We start from the raw sequence: 22,410 nt of genomic DNA, 5'->3' as shown, positions 1-22,410 counted from the left end.
TTGAAAATATCAAGTTCTAATTTGAAGCTTAAAAAAGTACTGATCTGAGTTATAATAAACTAAAAGGGGTGACCTCAGAGATATGCTGCACAATTACATTTCAAGGCCCCTTTTTGACAGACATGATATTACAAAAGAAATGAGGCATCATGTTATGCATATGTTACCTTACAGCATCTTAATGAAACCAAACAAATAGAGGATATAGGAAATCATATAAAATACTTCAAAAGTAGCTATAAATGTTATAGTATGAGAAATATACCCCTTGTGCTCAAACTCTTACAAATGAAAACTTTAAAAGACTATTAAGTTTACAGTACAAACAATCCTAGGGAATAAAACTTTCATTCAAAACTACACCTATCATATCTATAAGGGATAAGCTTCACCCAAAAATTGAAAATCAAATCCAGTACCCAGAGCTACAAACACTAACCAACTGCTGCATCAGAGGCTGTCAAACCAGATCAACGAGTCAGTCAATGCTAGAAGGCTACCCAAAAAGGCATTAGACCTGTGAAGATCTATAAATTATAAATGTTACAACAATTGAAAAATTTACTACATTGATAGCTACTTTTCAAAAGATTCTATACATAGCAGTCAATCGGCTTTGGTTTACATTGAAACATAAGCACATGATTGTGTTGAATAAATTCAACAATTTAACAAAGTCTGAAAGATTTAACAAGTAAAAATGAGTTTGTAACATGGAAAAAAGTGCTCAGCATCGAGCAATAATTTAGCATATCAACAGACTTTATGCTTCAGGCATGAACTTGATGACAAGAAAAATGGAAAAGAAGTTTTTCTTTAAATCTAATAAGCCCATCCAAAATTGAAGCTTATCACCACCAACAATGAAATGTTAACTTTGTTAATTACCTCTCAGATTGCTTGTAAGTCTTCTAGATTGTGGGGAGGTGGAAAGTTGTATATATAAATGAATATTGGGTAAGTATTTAGAATTTAAATAGGATTTTCTTCTTTTCAATCTATGTACCTGGATGAAGGGATAATAGAAATCCAGTTTGGGATAGTTGAAGTTTATCATGAGGGTTAAATTTACATGAAATTCAATATTAATGAAAATCCCTTGAATACTGGTCTACTGTAATCCTATCCTCTGTTACCTTTAATTGCAAAAGCTTGAGGACAATGGCAGGCATGGTGCTTTTCTTATTGCAAGTAGTATGAGAAACACTACTAATTTCATTTGGCCCAAACTAATGTCTCTCCCAATGACTTATGAGACCTAACGTATGTTATAGATCATAAGCAATTTTGATAGCTTTCAAATGGGAGGCAAATAAGAAACTTTACATCCATTGGGTCATGCTATCAAGGGACAATTTCTTCTAAAAACTGAGACATGGCCATTCCTCTGATGCCATGGCCTCTTACACTAAGAAAAATGAGTAAAGCTTCTTCTAGATTACAGTGAGTGCCATTAAACCTTGGTATATTGTGTATTCTTACCTTCAGAAAAATATAGTAAAACATCATTCAGATAACAGCGCTGATTAATTTCTTTTGTAATAAAGAAATGGCGTTATGTCATAGGTGTAAAATTATTCTTAATAATGCAAAATGTTTCTTTTTATCTATATGGAAGTTGTTGTCTCTTTTGCCCTATGTCCCTATGTCCAGTCAGTGTATTAAAAGACATATAGAGCTCATTTCCTTATCTTAGGAATAATAGTTATCGACCCAGTTTTTACAAGCTAAATTTTGTGAAGAATGCAAAGAATGAGATCTAATCAGTTAAAGTGGATTGTCATTTGCAAAGTATACCATTTAGAGAACTCAGTTGCTCCTTAATCGTTCGCTGCATTAAATGTAGTCACTTATCATAAGTGCTTATGATTAATTATTTGCATTTAAAGTCACGGAATCATTGTGATGCTACAGAATAAAAAAGGTATTAGGAAAACCTCTTATTGCAAATTAGTTAATTCTAAGGAGGATTTTGATGAAATGTGGAGAGGGTGAAGTAGATGAAAGTAGGAAGACTCTGGAGAAGGCGAAGGATTATGATTGTAACTTGATTCTCTGGCATCTGCCTATAACCTTCTCTCTCCTATTCAGTTAGTATATAAAACCACCATGGCCCTCCTTGCATATATTCTGAAAATTTTAAATGAGTACATGTTCATAGATTTAGTGATGATCATATTTGATGCAAAAATTCGAAATTACACTGACCCTCACAGAAAACTTTCAATAAAAATCAAAAGAAGAATACATGTCTTCTAAATTAAGTAAATAAACATAAAAAAGGGACAAACAAGACAAGACTAGCAAGGCCAGTTACGTAATGGAATCCAAAATTAACTCTCAAATCAATCAAATGCATTGTTAAAGTCTCGGCATTATCTTCACCTCATTTGGTCATGATATTTGGAAATACTTCAGGTATTTTATGTGTTGGCAGTCACAGAATTATATAGTCATATGCGAAAAGAGGCATACTGCAGTCGTTATCAATAGTGCTAATGACTCGCAAATGGGGGTGAAAAGCTGATTTCCAGATGCCCTAGCTAAAATTCAAGAAATAAATGTGTTTTCCACCTTTCCTTGTCCTCAAGATCGTGCTTAATTCATTGATATGAATATTGGTCAAGATTCATTGAAATAATGGTTCCCTATCCACAGCATGAGGCAAATTTCATATAAAAAAAATTACAGTATATTTTTGAGCTACTAGTTTTCCAACACAATGGGTACTAGTAAAACATTCTATCTTTTCCCTTAAGAGAAAAATAAAATCTTGATTATTCATTATGAGCAGACATAAATAAATAAGTAAAACAATCTGACAATATTTTTCTAATAAATTTAAACAACCAAATGTATTCTAGGAATAGCTTCAAGTTATTTCTTCAAAACATTGACTGGAACTTGTAGTAATGGGATTACATTGCCATTATTGGTAACTCTTCTGCTAAGGACATTTATCATATTTCAATGTGATTTGTGACCAAACCAAATGTAAATTCCCCATAATGCAAGGTATACTGTAACACTTAATTAAACTGTATAATTCAAACATTCAACCCAATGGTTTGGTTCAATTACAATAGTAACAATAGCAATAATAATAACAATGGAACCACAAATAGGAAAAGATTGTATAAAAAAAATACTTAAACATACTATAAATAAAAACTAATAGCTTTTTAAGAAATGTGCAATTATTCACAACATGCACAAACAACTTAGTAGATGAGAAAGTAAAATTAATATTGAGGTTCGTATAAGTAGTTTACTTTATCAAAACAAAAATAATATAAAACCTTTAAACAATTCTTACTTTGCTTTGATACCAGGTGCAACATTTCCCAGATTCAATTTACTTCTCTACCTACAAGAAATAGAAATGTCCTTTAAGCTCTCATGCCGCAACAATGATGCCTCAAATATTCTACACGCATCTTCTGCATATGCAAATTTCGGCACACCTGAAGTCTAATCATGTTTAGCTATTTCTTAATTTGTATTGTAATGGAATATTTTAAAAATTATCATAGATACATTTCATTTGCCAAAAAATTGTAAAATAAAGTCTGCAATAAGGATGGTACAGAGACTGATTATAAAAAAAAACGAAAGAACCTCTTCACAACTATGGCATTTGCCAAGAATAATGTTATCATGTGCAACATTTCAAAATTACAGGTAAGCTTCCACCGAGGTTAATTCTCTCAAAGTTCCAAGGAAATAATTAATTTGCACATTGCATACATCAAAAATTTTCCTAAATGCCATAAACAGTTACAGTACAATAAAGATTATATACATTAATTACAGTGAATTATCCTAATTAAAACTAGTAAGTGCCTTTTATATCGTATATATCTTAATACTAGGGTTAAGAAATTATAAGTAATATCATACAAGGAAGAACTGTGTTGACTAAAGCTGCTTTCTGTATATCTTGCTAGTAAAATGAACAAAAAAATAATCTAATTCTGTACTGAAGATAGAAAAACTTACCACCACACACCTTCCAATGTCATGATCAATATTATTTTTTTTTTTGCTTATGATAATAACAGTTATGATTCACTCATATTCAGTCCTTTAGGCATTAGAAGTATACATAAAAAAAAATATGTTAAAATCTCCAATAACATATATTCCTATAAAAGAAATTCATTTTTAAATGTTAGCTCTACCTAAGTATTAGTCCTATGGAGCATCAAAAGAAAAAGTTGGTGGAAGTTGAATACAATTGCTATTTAAAAGGTAAAGTGCCACTGACATCAAATTGAAATAAACTAATTCTGTATGCCGACTATCCACGTAAAGTCCGCATGGATATTATGTATGTTAAATATTTCCTTCCAGATCATTGTTTAAAGTAATTTTGACTCAATTATGATAACTTTGTTTAGCATTTTAAAAGACATAAAATACAAATCTAAACTATTCATTTAAAAAAAAAATACTTAGGTATAATAGAGTACAGTTATTACTTTGAGCCGAGGCATAAAAAATGACTGAGTAATACAGTTATTATAACATATTTTCTTTGAAAGCCAGTTCATCATGCATACACAATATACCAAAAGCATAATTCAAACATGAAAATTACCTGCAACAGGTTCATCATTTTATTTGTGCGCAAGATAATGGAGCCATTTAAAAGTAGGCTACTTTAAAGAGTTACTTTAAGCAGGGTTTACACAGTCAAACTGTTCGTCAAACCCGGTTGTCGAACCTGCTTGTCAAACTGTTCAAAGAGATGGAGTCAGTCACAAATGCATAAAGTTTGTGGACTATGAAGCTCCTCCCACAAAAGTCAAGAGAAAACAGATTTTCTTTGAATCGCTCGACAACCAAATACCCCGTTCACACGTTCAAACGTCACTTTAAACACTTGTTTGCTGAACCACGTTTGACGAACTGTTCGATCATGTAAACCTGCCTTTAAAGACATCTAAATTATAAGCTCTTAAAAATATAAACCTTTCCTGTTAGAATGCAGGGGAGTCCAGAAAGAAGTTGAGGTATATTTAATGATGTAATTATTCCAATCTCAATTGATAAAATGAAAGGTTAAATAAAAAATCAAGAATGTAAAGAAATATATGAAATTATTAATGAAAAAAAATTAAGCTAATTACGATGAATATATTTTTTTTTTTTGTTAAAACAAAAAAAATTGACCATACACTGAAGCCTTAACATGGCTTATGCAGTACCTTTTTGTCACTTTAATACTAATTCTACTGAATTAGTGGACTTTTTTTTATGAAACAAACCCATCACCTCAAATTTATACATTCAACATCTTTGTTTCAAAACACTGCACTCTTTTATCTCAAGACAGATTAAGATAAGAAGTAGCGTGGTACAAGAGCCACTTGGAACTGAAAATTCGACAGAAAGAATGATGAATAGGCCTACTGGCAATCCTGCAATAAAAGAAACAGTCTGTGAATTTCTGCTCAGCTGTTAACATCACTACAATACACATACAATGAGACATGTGGTTGGTGGTTGCCTGAAGTTCAAAGTGGACGATGCACTTTGCTAATACTGATCATCTGTTCATCCGATAGTGCTGTGCGTGGAGACCTTTTAGACTATGACTGTGGCCACACTGCATATGGGTAATAGGGTTGTGATTAAGCCAAAAATGTTAGCTCATCAAAGGAGTTTTTGAATAGTTTTGTTTTTCACAGTTATAACTCTCTAACATAAAAAGTATAGTATTTACTTTGAAATAAAATTTCATTCATTTTAATACAAACCCATAACTGTGCTCATTTCACTTGTCAACTAAATATTCTTATCATAAAGACTTCTCCTCAAGTTTCAGCTGTCAGTCTGGAAACACTCACTTTGGTGCGGTTGGCCTTTAAAAACTGGAATATGGTGTTGAGAAGACTGAAATCCTGTTTAAGTTATAGATATGTATTAAAATAATAGTATATCAGAAAAAAAATATATGGGTTCAAGTTAAAACCAATAATTTATAGAAAATGTGAATTCAATTAGGAAGAAATTGAATGATTAAGTCGCTCGACTAAAAAATCTTGAAGGTCACTTGTGTGGCAGAGGTCATTAATCCATCTCCACCTAAACTAGGATCAGGGAAAATTAGGCAATGGATACTGATAACTCAGCAGGTAGACATATAGGTGCCAAAACCCACTTCTCTAGTTCTCAAAAGGACAGTAAGGTTTTGGACACTTATTAAAAACTATCAGACTATAAAAGGGACTCGAAATCCCAACCACAGAATGATGCACGAGATAAGAAAAATAGGATAGACTGATTTATTATGTCAGAGCTGCACTATATACTAGGCTCTATAATTGGAGTGAAATAAGAGGTTTGTACTTTGCATAGATTATGGATACATATATAAACCTAAAGAGATATCTACACAGGAAATTATATAACTTATCCATTTTGTATAGCACTGAAGCAAATAGGATTATGCCTGAAAGTCTACATTGTTTTTGGAAGCCATTGTGAGAAGTGAGAAGAATAGTTTTGTTCATCCTGCTTGAAAACTCTTCCTAACAGTGACCAAATTTTGCTCCACCATCTTTGGCCATAATGGGATTAAATATACTGATAAGCAGATTACATCCCATAAATCAAACTCTATGTCAATTGACATCCCCAAGAGCACATAATAAACTGTGTATTGACCCTTTCCTGATTATCCCAAGTGTTCTAGGGTACTACTGTATGCACAAAACTGAAACAGAAAATCAACAATTAAATTTAGCTCAGACATGTGTTAACATTGTTCTGTATGTTTAGACTAACAGAAAAGAATCTATTTTCCATTAGCATAACTAGATGATATTATTAGTTTTATTTCTATCTCTCACTTTCTTGTCAACTCTACCTTTACTGGGTTAGACATTACAAGTGTTGATGACAGAGAACAATTCTGAAAAAAATACCTTATAGTTGGACTCCTTCACTGTGTTCTCTCTATCTTCTTATTCAGAAAGGATGAATGAAGACATTATTTATTGTTTCTCCCATTTGTTTACACCTTTGCATAGTTTGTTTTTCAAGGGTCTATTTTTGGCAGCTGAAGTACTAGCGCATGTATTTACCATGTTATCTTGATGAACTAGTGACTGAGATGGCAAGCAAAGGATACACACGGCCATTCAAAACAGAATGCAACTGATCAGCTTTTCCAAAATTTCATCAGATATATTTGCTCAAATTTCAACAAAAACATTGATTGCTCTAAGAGAATCATACTACATGACACACTATTCACACATGAAATATGGGGTTACTTTAGAATGCTTACTTGAGCAAGTGGAAGGATATTAGGAACCAGATTACCAAATTTGTCTTATAGCTTGCAAACAAGTTACCCAAAAAAGCAGCTAAGATTTTGGGAATGTAAGGGTTTTGCAGCAAAAGGGTTTCAAGTGAACAGAAAATTTTAGGCTCTATGAGAGGACTTCAAATTTACAATGTCCTGTGCACCATAAGACCCAATAGACCTGACTCAAGAAGTCAGATTAGGATTAGAAAGAGGACAAGTTCGTTCTGAATGACTCAAGTGCCTTCAAAACTTAATATAAAAACTTCATACATTAAATGTGTTATTGGAGTTTGGTGCTGGCATGTCATTACCATCATCATCACCGCTATAAACATCTAGCCTAGACTTCTCTAGATTTCCCCCCTTGTGGTTTGAACTGTAAATTGGTTGGAAACTATAGAAATATACTTGGCCATAAGAGGAACAGTGAAGCCTTCACAATCCTCACGTTTATCAAAACCATATTACTGTCCCAGACATGAGACTCAAAAGACAATGTGGATCATGATTGCTTAGAACTAATTCCCTTGAGCAATCCATGCAGTAGTTATTAAGAAATCCAGAAGAAGAAGGCATCTGGAGCTGGGGGGTATCGACACTGAAAATACAAATGATCTGTGGCTTGAACAAGCAATCAGTGGTTACCAATAACAGCTAGATTATTTCATTTCTTTATTAGAGGCATAAGTCTATTGAAAGGAAAGAAAATTGGAAATTCTTTAGATTTAGGAGTAAATTCAAAATAAACCTGAGCTTCCAGAGAGAGGCAATAAGAACATGGGAGGTTCATATATCTAATAACAGTAGCAGAACAGAAATGTTGCCATAGGAAATTGAAAGTAGAGAAAAAAATGATAAATTCTATAAGATGAAAAAAAGTAACTTCTTGTGGAACTTCACAGAACTTACCTTCATAGAAAGTACTATAGTAGGATTCGATTTTGATGCTAAAGGTAGCTATTTTCCATGTTTTATTTTTTTTGTAGATGATTCTTCAATTGGATTTGAACATTTGCTAGGTTTTCTAACTGATAAACCAGCAAATGGTGGAAATCTGCGAATAAACGCTGTCAACAAATGACACTTGCAGGACCTCTTTATTCTTATACAACTAAAAAAAATTTATGTATCTTAGCCCTGAAAGAAAAGAAATAAAAGTACTAAGAAATGTCACTCAGCGTCTCACAGTGATATTTTAGTCACCAAAATATGTCATTCTGTGGACGGCATGAAAACGAACTTACAACAAACGTGCGATAACGTTAAAGATATCTTTGCTTATCCCAGGAACGATGGCACTTTATCTTTCAAATAAAAACTAATAATAAATGCTGTAGCTTTCAATACAGATGTGTTAAATGGTTTTGTTCTTGTAAATATATTCCAAGTATTTACCAAATGTGCAGATACATGACAGGATTGTAATCGTGTACCTTTTCATATGTAAATATTTCCTGATACCTATCCGATAAGAGAGGCTTCATTTCAGATTCCCGTGTAAATAAACTCGTTAATCCAAACTACCGTCTCTGTTCAAAACATGACCAGCACACTGCCATAACATCTCGCAGGGATATTCTGGTCACCAAAACAGGACCTACTGTGGACGGCATGAAAACGGACTAGCAACAAACACAAGACGACGCCAAAGACATTTTTGTTTATTCCAGAAATGACGGCAAATTATCTTGATAACAGAAACTATCATCTAATGATGAATATTGTAAGCTTTCCATTTAAATGTTTCAAATGGTTTTGATCCTGTAAATAAAATACAGTCCAAGCTGAAATAAAACAGGAATGTAATCATGTACTTTTTAGATGCGAATATTCTTGCTACCTAACCCCTCACAAGGAGTAACTTTATGGCAGATTTGTGTAACTAAACTAGTTAATCCAAGCTACCATTTCTTTACAAACAATGACCAGCAAAAGTAATAGAATTCAGTTACATCACAGCAAATAGTGGAAAGCATTCAGTTATATAATACCAAATACAGATCAGCACCTTGATAGAAAAGACAGTCATCATTACACAAGGGATGTGAAATTTACTTATATAACAGTACCAGTCCCAAATTAACTCACCACTTTTATGTAACTCTGAATGCTATTCTGTCTTTGCTTTTATATAACTAAATTATTTAAGACTTAATGAATTCATGAGCTGTAAGATGAAAGCTGCATATGAGGGGAAGTCCACAACTTTAACGTTTGGATAAGTATGTATCACCGGTGTACTGAGGGTTGCTGAGAGCACTGTCCAATATAAGAATACTTATAAAGGAAATGTCCTTTTCCAAACATTATGCTCTCACTTCTAGGACTACTTTCCTGATAATGAAGCTAACGATGCTAACACTCACCATAATAAACAGCTAAATAAATTTTATAATTTCTCACTGAAATTGAAGAGCACATTATACTAGGGTAACAGGTTACCACTGATGTGACCCACATGCTTTATATTACCATACGCATTTTGTCTGTCGTCTTTTTTTAACCTAAGTTAACTCAAGTTAGTATGGTATGTCACATTTAGTTGCAAAATATTATGATAGTACTTATAAACTATATTTTCAAATAACTGGCTTCTTTACATGCTTAATGGACAGAAAAGTCTGTTATACCTCCTTTGGTGTCCCTTGTTTTATGAGTGGCCATCCATAAGGGTCTTACTATAAAAAATATTATCATTATCATTACCTTGAGAATTCCTCTTAACAGTAATGTAATGTGGTTGGTTCTATGGAGCAGTTTCCATACCCCAAGATTTAGGTTTTTGCAGGTCACAGTAAATGACAGCCCAACAGACTCCCAACAATCTGTATGAGTGACTTGACTCTGCTCACCATAAAACTCATTAGCTTGCCACAAAAACCAAATGCCAAGAGAAAGACCATCATATTAAAGAGGCAAGCTGCAATAACTCAGGGGAATTTAGGTAAACTTCGAGAAAACTGGGAAAGATCCCATCTAAGGAGCCTTGTAGTTTTTCTAGGAATTTGTCCTACCAAATACTTGGGAAGCAGTTTCAAGTCAGCAGAAGAGGAAAGATCAGATCAGATCTCAAAGGCAAGGAATAAAACATGCCAGTAACTTTATTGCTGACACGTACAAACTATCTCCAAGGAAATTAAAAGTAATTTAGACCATATCCATAAAAAATAAATAAGTCACATGGGGAACAGTACCACAGACAGAATTAAGGTTTCTTCCACTACACCAATTATGGAAGGCTTTCTGTTCTCCTATAGACAAATTGTACAGTTCCTACAAGGCTTAGAGATATGCTTGGCTACTTTTCAAGAAAACCCCTTCTCTACGAGATGTTACTGGATAAATTCCAAGTGTGAAGGTCCAGTGTATTTAGACTATGGGAAACCTATGGAAATGTGTCTAGCATAGAAGCAGCTTTACTTGTGAGGTCTCCAAATCTTATACCCAGAAGGAGACTTGAGCCCACCAATATACACTCAGCATTTACATGCCAATAAAGTTATAACAGATAGCTGGAATCATGGTATAAAAGGATACAATCCAGACACTGGGCACAAGAAGTTCAATGAACACGCGAAGGTTAAGACCAAATCCCTCTTAAACATGAACACAGATAATCAATTTCCAATACCAAAGGCAAACATCTGCAAACACTAATCAATTTCATAATTACAAATAATTTTGTTAAAACTGTGAAAATACCCTTACCATAAAAACATACATTTCCAAATTAGTAACACTAAAAGCATGACCAAAAAATCCTTTTATACTACATTTCATTCATGAACAACTGCACAATACACTACAAAACCTAAAAGAGCATAGGTTTGAGAATAGTGACACAAAAATATATGAGAAGCAGTTTACTTGGTATACTATAGCTGTTTTTATGTATTATATTGGAATACTGTATGCTGATATAACTGGACTTTCCTTACCTAAGATATGACTAGGAGAGCATAAGACCAATGATGTTTTATGCAATGAAGAATTACACAACTCACCCAAATGCTCACGTCACTTTCTGTCAATTCTACCATTTCCACAATTCACACAAAAATGCCAAAGGCTCTTTCTCTCTCTTGTGATATGAACACTCGGCAAAATAGCTAAACTACATTTTCAGTTGCAAATATTTTTTTCTGATTTAATTACTGTATTTTCTATATAATTTTCAAGTTATTTTTGTCAATATTATACTGTATAAGCTTCAAAATAATTTTTACTGAAATTCTGAAAGGAAAACATGGACATGCTCATTTATTTACAAGTGGAGGCAGTGATTATTTCCAGCTAAGTAATTGTAGTAAACCTAAGCTTTATGTAATTTTGGTGCTGACTTGAAACAAGTCTTTTAAACTAACTCTAGAAAAGTTTATACTGTAAAGTGAATGGTTAGGTAAGCTAGTTAATAATTACCTTCACCCCTATGGCATAGTGTTTGGGAAAAGACACTACATAACTATGTAATGAAAAATAAACAAGTTTTTACCTAACAGTTTCCTTTATGAATCCCAACATAAAACTAGCTATCTTTATATGGACCTTCATTAGCACTAGATACCTTAAGTACTTCGAGACTTTATAAAATAAACTATCACTATATCCAAAAATGGGATTGTGCCTCAATTCCAATCCTAAACTATCAATATTTAACAATTAATTCTTACAGAAAGTGGTGGAGGGATGTGGTGTTCATTGCAGTAAAATACTGTGATGGTTTGGCTATACAGCTGATGAAGACTCAGAAAAGATGGCAATGTACATGTAACCCAACATAGGGAAAAGGTTATATAACCAATTTCAAAGCTAGATTTTGATCAGTCGGACGTTGAGCGATTTGGGTCGTAAGCGAATATCATATAAATTCTATATAGTAGATTCAGCTATTTATGATATACTATGCAGTATTTGAACGGGAATTTCACTGAATAACCAACCATGCTGCTAAACAAATACAGTACTTGGTGCGAATTATGGGGGATGAAGCTGAACCCTAACAAATCTTAAAGCATGATGTAAGATTGTAAGCAAGTGAAGGACAATGGATCCCCAACATCTTGAACTTTGGACGCACAATGTCTAGTTTTTTTAATTTACAGTAATACCTACGTCAAAAATAGACCATCTCTTGAACCAATTTATGACTTAGGGCCGGGTATTACTTGTGTATAAATTATGACTCAGGGCAGGGTATTACTTAATACAACTTATTTCAAATCCTAAGTATAATTCTTGATTGAAAATTTACTTTTGAGAAACATATTTGGTCAGTCTCTTTTTGAGTATCACAAAAACTGGCTTATTGGTTAAGTCTTTTAAGAACTTTGGAGATCAGTATATCATATAAAATTGTTCAATTCTTTCACTCCATCATATTTTGAGTTTTATTTTCCTGTCTGATCTTCAGCTGCTGACTCTCGTATAAATTTGTTGGACAATAACTTGCGGTCTATTAAATTCCTTCTTCCTAATCTGGATATTAATCTCTGGCACTATCATTCAGTTAGTTCTCTATGTATGTTGCTTTTGATTTTTCATATTTCTGATCATGCTTTTAATTAAATCTTCCCACACTGTACCATCATAAATATCTAGTGCTAGGTCATACATACATACATACATATACCAAGGCACTTCCCACAATTTTGGGGGGTAGCTGACATCAACAAATGAAACAAAAACAAAAAAGGGGACCTCTCCTCTCTACGTTCCTCCCAGCCTAACAAGGGACTCAACCGAGTTCAGCTGGTCCTGCTAGGTAGGGTGCCACAGCCCTCCCTCCCCCGTTATCCACCACAGATGAAGCTTGATAATGCTGAATCCCCTACTGCTGCTACCTCCGCGGTCACCTAAGGCATCGGAGGAAGCAGCAGGGCCTACCGGAACTGCATCACAATCGCTCGCCATTCATTCCTATTTCTAGCACACTCTCTTGCTAGGTAAACAAAGTAATTCTACCAGACTTGCCTCCTCCATCAGAATATTCAGTACAACAAAGTATTCTAGAAGTTTTATTCCATATGTGACCAGATTGTGGAATGATCTTCCATACTCTGGCAATTGAATTTGTGGAATCTTAGAAATTCAGACTTGTTGCAAATGATTCTTTTGTTGAACAGATTGACATAAGTCTTGCTTCATAGTTTATATAGACTACCCTACAGTATTTTAATGTTGTTACCGATCTTACAAAATTCTAATTTTCCTTTTCTTTATTTCTCATGCATATTCTATTTGTTATTTCTCTATTTCCTTTCTTCACTCGGATGCTTTCCCTGTTAGAGCCCTTTTGATTCTATCATTCTGATTTTCCAATTAGGGTTGTTGCGTGGCTAGTAGTAGTAATAATAATAGCGATAATAAATAATACTGTAATATTTTTTCATGTAAACTCTCTTAAGAATTGTTTTAACAAACTACCTAAACAGTACATCTGAAACCATATAAAATATATAGTAGTATGCATTGTACCTATCTAAAATGCATCTACCGTAGCCTTGGTTTCAGACCATTGTCATTTGCAAGTCATCCACTGACATTTTAAAAGAAAATACTATAAGTAATATACATAATGAAAATTAATTTTGTAGAAGCATAGTACTACACCAAAGTACATACAATACAATAGAGAAATGCAATAGAACTATTCGCATGGGTAAGCTTAGTGTAGCGGCAATTGGCAAAACTTTGTATTTGTTTACATTTGTCAGCTTTAATGTACTTTTGAATAAAATTTGTGTGCTATACATTTTCATTTATCATGAGATTTATTGGCCCAATTTCCTAGCAGGCAAAAAGTACTCAATATACTGATTTAAGCTGAATTGTAAAAATCTAGAATATTTTGCGTTATAAACATCACGTTATGATTCTCGCATAAATAAATCGTAAGATACTCTTTTAAAATATAATTAAGATAGACTACAACGTAATATACATAAGCTGCCCAAAACCAATAAAAAAGAATTATGATGAACAAGAAACATTAAATAGAAATGCTTCTTATTGCTTGTACATGTGAACAGATTGCATAAGCAAACAATGCTAACCTACGAGCGTCAGAAATCACCATTTACGAATGTTCAAATCTACATATATGAAATGGTTTCATATGATATTTTATCTAATCACATGATACAGTCCACATCTCTTTTCAGTTTTATTTTTTACAAGTAGCTTTTCATATTCTTAATTGGCAAAAGGAAGGCTTAATGAAGTCCGCTGAAGGAAGATAAGAGAATTATTGAATATGGAAAAGATCCTTTCTCGCTGATGGTTATCAATATACAATAAAAAGTGAATAGCAATTAGGTACAGTCAAGTACATATCATAATCTTTTGTATATAGTAACATAGAAATTTTACTGTTCATATTTTAAGAGTAATATTTGAATATCAGTAGAGTAGTAACTTCAAAATAATTTATGGTGGAAAGGATAACTTTATGGAATTTTGGCCACATGTCCATCTGGCTGAGGCCAGGTAGGCCATGCAGTGCTAAGAGGAAACTGGGAGAAAACCTTTAAGATGCACAATGTAGTAAAACTTGAAAGAGGTTATATACATATACATATAAACCTCTCAAATAACTAACGAGTTTGTTCATATTTTGACATTTTGTACACTGTCTAATTACACTACTATAAATGAGAAAATATGCGTAAGTAATATTAGAACAAAATTTGAAGAACTGGCTCCCACATTTTTTGTCATTTTTCATACATTTTGCTTCAAACCCATTGTTTGTCAAAGTATGTGAGAGTATTTGAACATGTCCATGTATTGAAAGTCTATCATCAAGAAGTAAATCTCTCTGTAGAAGAGAAAGTATTTTAACCATGAAACAATGGAATAAATGTCAGTAATTTTCAAATGCTTTCATTAGAAATTCATATATGTAGTGAAAAAAAAAGGTTTCTTTACACATAACTGTTTTGAATTACCATAATCACACTTACTTTAGCATGATTACGTTTTTTTAAATATCAGTCAACTTGAAAGAGCATATCAAATACAATTGACACTGAGACTTGCTATTTCTATCTTATCATATGTTCAATGTTGCATCTAATTCAGTCTCCCTCCAGTAAAATCTGTACACCATGCAAATGTCAGTGGCTATTTACCTTTCGACATAGAAGTGATAACGAAGTAGTACAAATAAAGAATTAGGGAACTTCTGATAAACAAGTAACAAAAATGATAAAAATGGAATTTGATTCCTGTATATACAACTCAATTTAATCTACACATACAGTATTAAGAATTTAAAATATAGAAAAAAGTTTATAACTCAAATAAAGCTCTTTCTATATGATTAAATATTTATTTTGAGTAAAAAAATTCAATTTTACAAAAACAATATGTACAACAATATCCATTTTGAAACTGATATGCAGGAATTTATGAAGAACTGTTTCTAACTGTTTTGAGATTTTTACAGAACAAAATCCACTGAAATAGTCCCTGAATAACTATGATGGAAGTAAACATAGATATGTCTGCGTCATGGTTCTTCATAAGCAGAAAGACATAAATTAAGAAGAAAGGAGAGATGATACATGTTGGAATTCACTTGATAATCCTATCATCCATTACCAAGGTAAGTTTAACTTTCCGGATTAGAATAACTTAAGCCATATCAGATTAATAAACATAATAATCAATAAATTGACATTTACCTTCACAAAAATTTGGGTTATTTTCATCTTCCACAAGTTACCAATAACAGAAGGTTCCTCTAACCATGATTTAACAACAGCTTTCTTGTACACATAGCCATACAAAGTTCTATTCTACTAAATTCAGCACCTGTATAACCTGCAGAGGCACTGGTACCAATGCAGATGACAAAAAGATTCAACAATACATACAGATCAAAGGTACAGAACACTAAAAGTAAAATATCTCATCATTAAGCAGTTTTCAAAGTTTTTGAAACGCATTGCCAGCTAACCAAAGAAATATTTGAAAATCTGAAAATAAAAATCAGGCTGCAATCAAACTCTCAACAGCCAGAAATAGATAAAATAGAATATATATTCTGCAATGTGTATTCTATTCGTCTTTGAAATACCTGAAAATTCAGTACATAGCTGTGATATCAAATTTTGAAATGAAGGGCCTTCAAGACCCAACATCTTGCCTGAAAATATAAGCAACCGAGTTCTTTTCTCACAGACGCTAAAAGTAAAAACGTGACCAAAATCTAAGACCTATTAAAATGGAATACCAAAAATTTAACTTGAGATGAACCCCTTTAACCACCTACTTCAAATCTTTTACTTCCTTCTCGTAATGGGAGATAAAGGTGACATAAATGTGAAAAATTACATTGCAATGGCAAGGTTTGAAATGAAAGAAGAATGGTGAAAATAAGAAAAAGACCACCCGTTTCAGTGAGCCCAAAATGCCACCAGTTACAGCTTACCATATATCATGTCATTACAAGCTTAACTTGGCAAACAACCACAAACACCAAAAGTAAAGTATCAGTCAGAGTAAATTTCATACCTACTTTAAATGTTCTACTTTACTACTGTTTATTATGGCTCATACATCACAACCCATTTTGAAAGGAATCTTTATTTCAGCCTATAATAAAAGCGTCCCAAGAGTAATTTATGTTACTCTCCTCTAAAGACAAAATATATGACGATCATGCCAAGCAATGCTGACTAGTCTGGGATGTGGTGTTCACTTAGAATAATCAGGGAAAATAATCTTAACACTTACTCATCTAAAAATAAATATACATTACTATGCAGTAATAACTATGTTTGAACATTCAAATTCACCTCCTCTAATTACTGAAAAATTCAAACACTTTGACAATCTGAACTATAATAATGCTGATAATGTTGAAACAAGCATTAAAATGTTTCTGACCTTTACATATTGATGTTTGCTTATTAACAATAAAGGCTAAAACAATATGACATAAAACAATGAGAGTGCACCAGTAATATTTTTACCATATGAACACATTAAACCTTGAGTAGGTGTATAATACATTCTTCCTGTGAAAATGAATAAAACTTGTGCTGTATAAAATACACAGACACCCAGAACATAGCACACAGACTAGCTAAATACAGTTCCTGAAGTCTATTGCTGTGTAAGCACACCTATATCTTATTTTTTTCTAAATGAAGATAAAACATCTAACAGAAAAAATGTAGAATAAATATAAAACAAATGAAATGAAGAATGGAATAAATAACACCTTGAAAAGCACACTAAAAAGGTCTAATCAATAAGTACTGTACTTTATAACACCAACTCCTGACAATAAATCAAACATTCATAAAATGTATTAAAGATCATAAAGATTTAAGCATAGAGAGCTTAATAAAGTATAATGCAGATATTCTAATAAATGCCCGATATAAAATTTGGAAATAAAATATTGAAAATGCAAAATATCATCTCCTCTTTGCTTCATTGCAATATGGAAAATGATTTAACTTATATGTGAATAGGATCGGAATCTTTAAATGTCCATAACATGAAAAAATTAACAAGCACCACAACCCGCACAGGCACTGAATTTTAATATCAATAAAAACATTATTTATAACCAAGATAAAGGAGCTAAAATTGGACAATAGCTACGAGTTGCTACCTTTAACATCATCAGTATCCATCTCGACATATGGGGATGTGCTAGCTTTAGTATCAGAACTTGGTGTATTGACAGGGGTTATAGGTAATTTTCCTTCTTCCCTGAAAGACCCTGACATGGAATTGTCCTCAACAGACACACCAACAGACTCTAGGATAACTTTAAAGTGCTTCAGGGTTTTTCTCAATGTTATACAAAAGCCTTTTGAAGCTGGTATAAGAGGAAACTCAGGCAAATCCACATCACCTGAAAAAGAAATTAATATTTCATCCTTCATAGTTTTGTTGAGATTTATATATCAACAGACAGCATTCAGAGCAACACTACTATTGCATGAGACGCTTAACTTTATTTTTATAAGAAAAGAGTTATTTTGACTAAGAAAATTTTGTATGAAAATCTATTGGGACCACTATACCTCAAACAAGTTAATGGAAAAGATATATACAGCAAAGTTCCAAGTAATCCTATGAAAACCCTAACAGCTTAAGTATAAAATTCTCCGAGTCATGCTAAATAATCAGAAGTATTTTATTTATCCCTGTCATGATTAGATAAACCTAAGAATGTCTTTTAATGAACAAAGCTTGAAGTTGACATACTTTAAGCTGATACAGCAGCACATATCACTGCATTATACAGTTATCTAAATCTTGAGTGAAAAATTAAGAGGTTACAACTCAAGGTCTTTCAATATCAAAGGAGTTTTGACAAAGGAAAAACTTATTTTTGTGAAGGTGTTGTGTGGTCTCCAAGGACTTTCCTATTTAAGGTTGAAAAAGGGAATCCAATACAACCTGATTACCTAAGAGATATTGTTCCCCTGCTCTAGGGCCAGTGTACAAACATGCAAAAATATGACTCAACAATGGATGCATTATCACATAACTATCTCTCTAGTCTGAAACCCAAGTGGAAGAATAAACTGAACATGGGTACTTGACTTGCTAATGCTTGAAAATACAGCATGAACATATCCCGAAGCTCTCTGTATGTCAACGAGAACAAGAATGGTGGTTTGGGGCCTGTTGGTGACGTAGGTACGTTGGCGAGAACTGGAATGATGGTTCTATTTTTAAACACCACTCATGAAGTCTCACATAGCAGACAACATACAGCTTCAGAGGTGCTGTTGCAAGTGCAAATGAGCCTGATGTTAAAGGACTCCCCTATACTTGCTGTACTGATGCTCTGCACAGTGTATACACTGGCCCTAGAGCAGGGGAACAATATTTCTTTGGTAATCCAATTGTATTGCATTCCATGTTCTAGCCTTAAACAAGAAAGTCGTTAAAAGACCACACAGGACTTAAACCACCAAAAGACCTAAAAACTCCAGCTAAAAAGCAAGATATGGACAAATCTAATCTTATATGTTTAAGTAGAGATATTAACATAGATTTATTGTTTATCTTTAATGGCCGAAATTTAAAGTTTCCTCTCATAGAAAAGGAGACAAAATGTTTAAAAATCTGTTTTTAACAAAAGCAAAACCTGCAAAAGCTAGAACAGGGAAACTAATACGACATGAGAGATTCCAAGTTCAGGCGCTATTGAACTTTGCACAGCAACTCAAATGCTGAAATCATCTGGCTATCAATGACATGTCATCACTATGAACCATCACTACTACTGGAGACAATGCTACTTACGCAAACTGTCATATTCCATACTCAAGTGTGAGAATGAAGTGTCCCCCTTACCTACTGTAGTATATGGAAAAGAAAAAATCCAACAGTGAAGGTTCTGAGTCAGAACGGAAGAAGCGAAGATATTCACACTCCTTACACTCTGATCAGAATTGAAAAGTCACCTGTTTCAACGTTTGAGTGGAACTGAAATAAAAGATCTTGGCATCTAGAAAAACTCAAGGAAAACTCAACTAACAGGTTAGGGACAAGAGCGTCTGACAGTGTCCCAACCAGCAGTACTCGTGCTCAGTCTTCTATGCAACCAAGTACTGATATCATGAGGTCCTGTACCCCATTAAAATCCTTCCTGGGATTAGGTTTTTGGTTCAGTGCTGCTCCTCCCAAGAAACCATGTTGAGGGAATTTTTTGCTGATCCAGAAAATTTAAGCTCGATCTTGTACGAAGCTGAGAGCTAGAAATAGGTGTGTGTGAACTGGTACAGTATCTCGAAACAGTTAGAGCTGGGTGCAATCTCAGTACGTACGGCTTCTCTTGATACATCCCTCTCTCATGCACTATGAGATTGTCAGAGACATGTATCTACACTGTTTAGAGCTATTTAGACAACTTCTCCTTCAGGTATGGCAGCATCCGTCCATTGAGCATACCACAGTTGCTAAATAGCGAGTACCAATGTCTTCTCCCTCGAAAGATTATTGGTATGATCTTTTCTCTCACTCTCCCGAAAGCTAGACAGTTCTCGTGCGGGAAAAGATGTAAAGAGCAAGGCCATTATTATTACTGGCAGTACGCATGCTCGTTCTTGTGAGAAAGAAAACAGGTAGCTAGTTTACAAGCACTTGTATCGCAAACTGAATCATATCTTTGGGGAAGAAATGTTCCCAGTACATATTTTCACACTTCATGAACTTTGCTGGCGAATGTAGGACTATCAAATTTCTTGCCTAACTAGAAGGTGACAGAGCTCTCACTAGAGGGTGAGAACACTTTTCTAGGTGAATCTGAGTTCACATTAGAGGGTGAGCATGAACAGTAGAGCACACTTGATCTGGAGATCGCGTGCCAGCAGAAGAGAGTGCTTCGGTGCAAACAGGTGTGACATCAAACTTCAATGACAGAGCCAAGTGGGGGGAGAGAGTGAATGGGTTAGTACTCGTGATCAAAGGATCACTCAAGCATGTCAATGCTCTATGTCCAATGAATGAGTGCACTTGTGAATGCTATAACTTTGACGAATGAAAACACTAGCACGAACTGGTAAGGTGGTGCTCCGTAGGAGCATGTTATCACGAGCAGGTGAGGTGGGCCTTCCCAAGGAGCGTGCGATTGCGAACAGTTGAGGTGGTGTTCACAAGCAGGTGAGGGGGTACTTCTGTTGGAGCGTGTAATCACAAGCAGGAGAGATCACAAACAGGAAGTGTGTGTGAGCACATTGTAGCTTTTTAATGCGTAGTAGAGCGTAATCTCATTGTTTCTTTCTATGTCCTCAGTGAAGGACTAGGTAAAACTTTCTGGCACAGGGAAGGAAACAGTAGGAATGATGTACTTTACTGTATATGTGACTCCTATCGATCAATCTTAAAAGATTAATCATCCAAAAATGGTGAAAGAAGGAGGGAGACCTTTTTTCTTCCGACTGGCAGAGTGCTCCAAGTCCTATGAATGCATGTATCCCCTGTCGGCGTTAAGAGACAAAGATGTGGCAGAGGTGAAGGAATAACTATGCTTCATTCGTTAGTTACGATGACATCATCATCACTAGTCTACAGTAGAGAGGGAATATACAGCAACAGGAACAAAAAGAGTAGTATATATCTGCAAATTACACTGAAACTGTCAGTCAGCTACAGTCATCACAAACACTACAAAACCTTTTGTCAATCTTAAATTCCCTTGCACACAATGAACTGCTAGTCACAAACTAGAGGAAATTGAAAAATTAAAGCAGCCAGTTGGCAGTACCGAGAAAAAGTCTGTACTCTCTGGCAGCTGAAAACGAAGTGGCTATTCAAGGTACTGCTGGGGGGCGGGCTTTTCTGCTGCCCGCCATAAACTACCAATGCATCATCATAAATTTGACAGCCAAGTCGAAAATGTACCCCTTTTGAAGAACGAGGGTTTGTATACGTATAATGACAAATCTTCATACTATGCTTCTTCTAGAGTTGAAAGCAATATGAACATCAGGGGAGGCCTACAAAAATAAAAATCAAGCACAGTACTGTTGACCCTCATTACCTCCGAGTACCATTTCTTTGAACAGTGAGAAACATAAACGTCTGGTTTAGGCAATTGACGAACTGTTAACTCAACATAAAAGTGTGCAGACTTGAGAAAAGCCAAATTTGTATTAGACAGTTGCAAACATACGTGATGGAAATTCACGACACAAAAATCATTCGATTATTGGTCATAATGTAGAAGAAAGCAATACAAAATGTAATGAAAATTTTAAAGACGCAAGTTACTCGAGCAAAATACTGTGAATGCCTTTTCTGTGTAAAATGAAACTGAGGATCAGTAGCTTTCCCAGATTCTCAATGTTGACTCACTTCAACCTCAATCTGAGAAAATGATAAAAGATCTTACTGTATTCCCTTACCATCTGTGGAAAAACCACATAAACTGGTACTGTATATTTAGACTTTTATCTATGCACAACTAACAAAATACTTACCTGAACGATGAATCTCTCTAAAGGTTGTTGGAGTAGTAGGGGAAAGAGGATGCAACTTGTTATGGTTCTCAGATATTTCAAGCCAACATTCCAGCCTTTGAACCAACCTGAAAGATTTTGCATAATAACTAAAAC

The 22,410-nt window shown here is 34.0% G+C and overlaps 1 protein-coding gene across 8 annotated transcripts in view; it reads right to left on the bottom strand.

Moving 5' to 3' along the window:
• Positions 1-7,028: 7,028 nt before the first annotated feature.
• LOC137618056 ((E3-independent) E2 ubiquitin-conjugating enzyme UBE2O) overlaps positions 7,029-22,410 on the bottom strand; it is a 286,319-nt gene continuing 270,937 nt past the window's right edge. For 5 of the 8 annotated variants that reach the window (XM_068348010.1, XM_068348011.1, XM_068348015.1 and 2 more), the window contains 2 exons: positions 22,276-22,382; positions 7,029-18,191 (listed from right to left, as the gene is read on the bottom strand). In XM_068348010.1, coding sequence (XP_068204111.1) covers positions 17,932-18,191; positions 22,276-22,382 — 367 coding nt within the window. In that variant the 3' untranslated portion in view covers positions 7,029-17,931. The remainder of the gene's footprint in view (positions 18,192-22,275; positions 22,383-22,410) is intronic. The other 3 variants (XM_068348012.1, XM_068348016.1, XM_068348017.1) reach the window with 1 other exon arrangement.

Source organism: Palaemon carinicauda, chromosome 24 (assembly GCF_036898095.1).
Source record: "Palaemon carinicauda isolate YSFRI2023 chromosome 24, ASM3689809v2, whole genome shotgun sequence".
Classification (NCBI taxonomy): Eukaryota; Metazoa; Arthropoda; class Malacostraca; order Decapoda; family Palaemonidae; genus Palaemon; species Palaemon carinicauda.
Note: the sequence above shows the minus strand (reverse complement) of the source record. Positions and strands in the feature narration are given on the sequence as shown.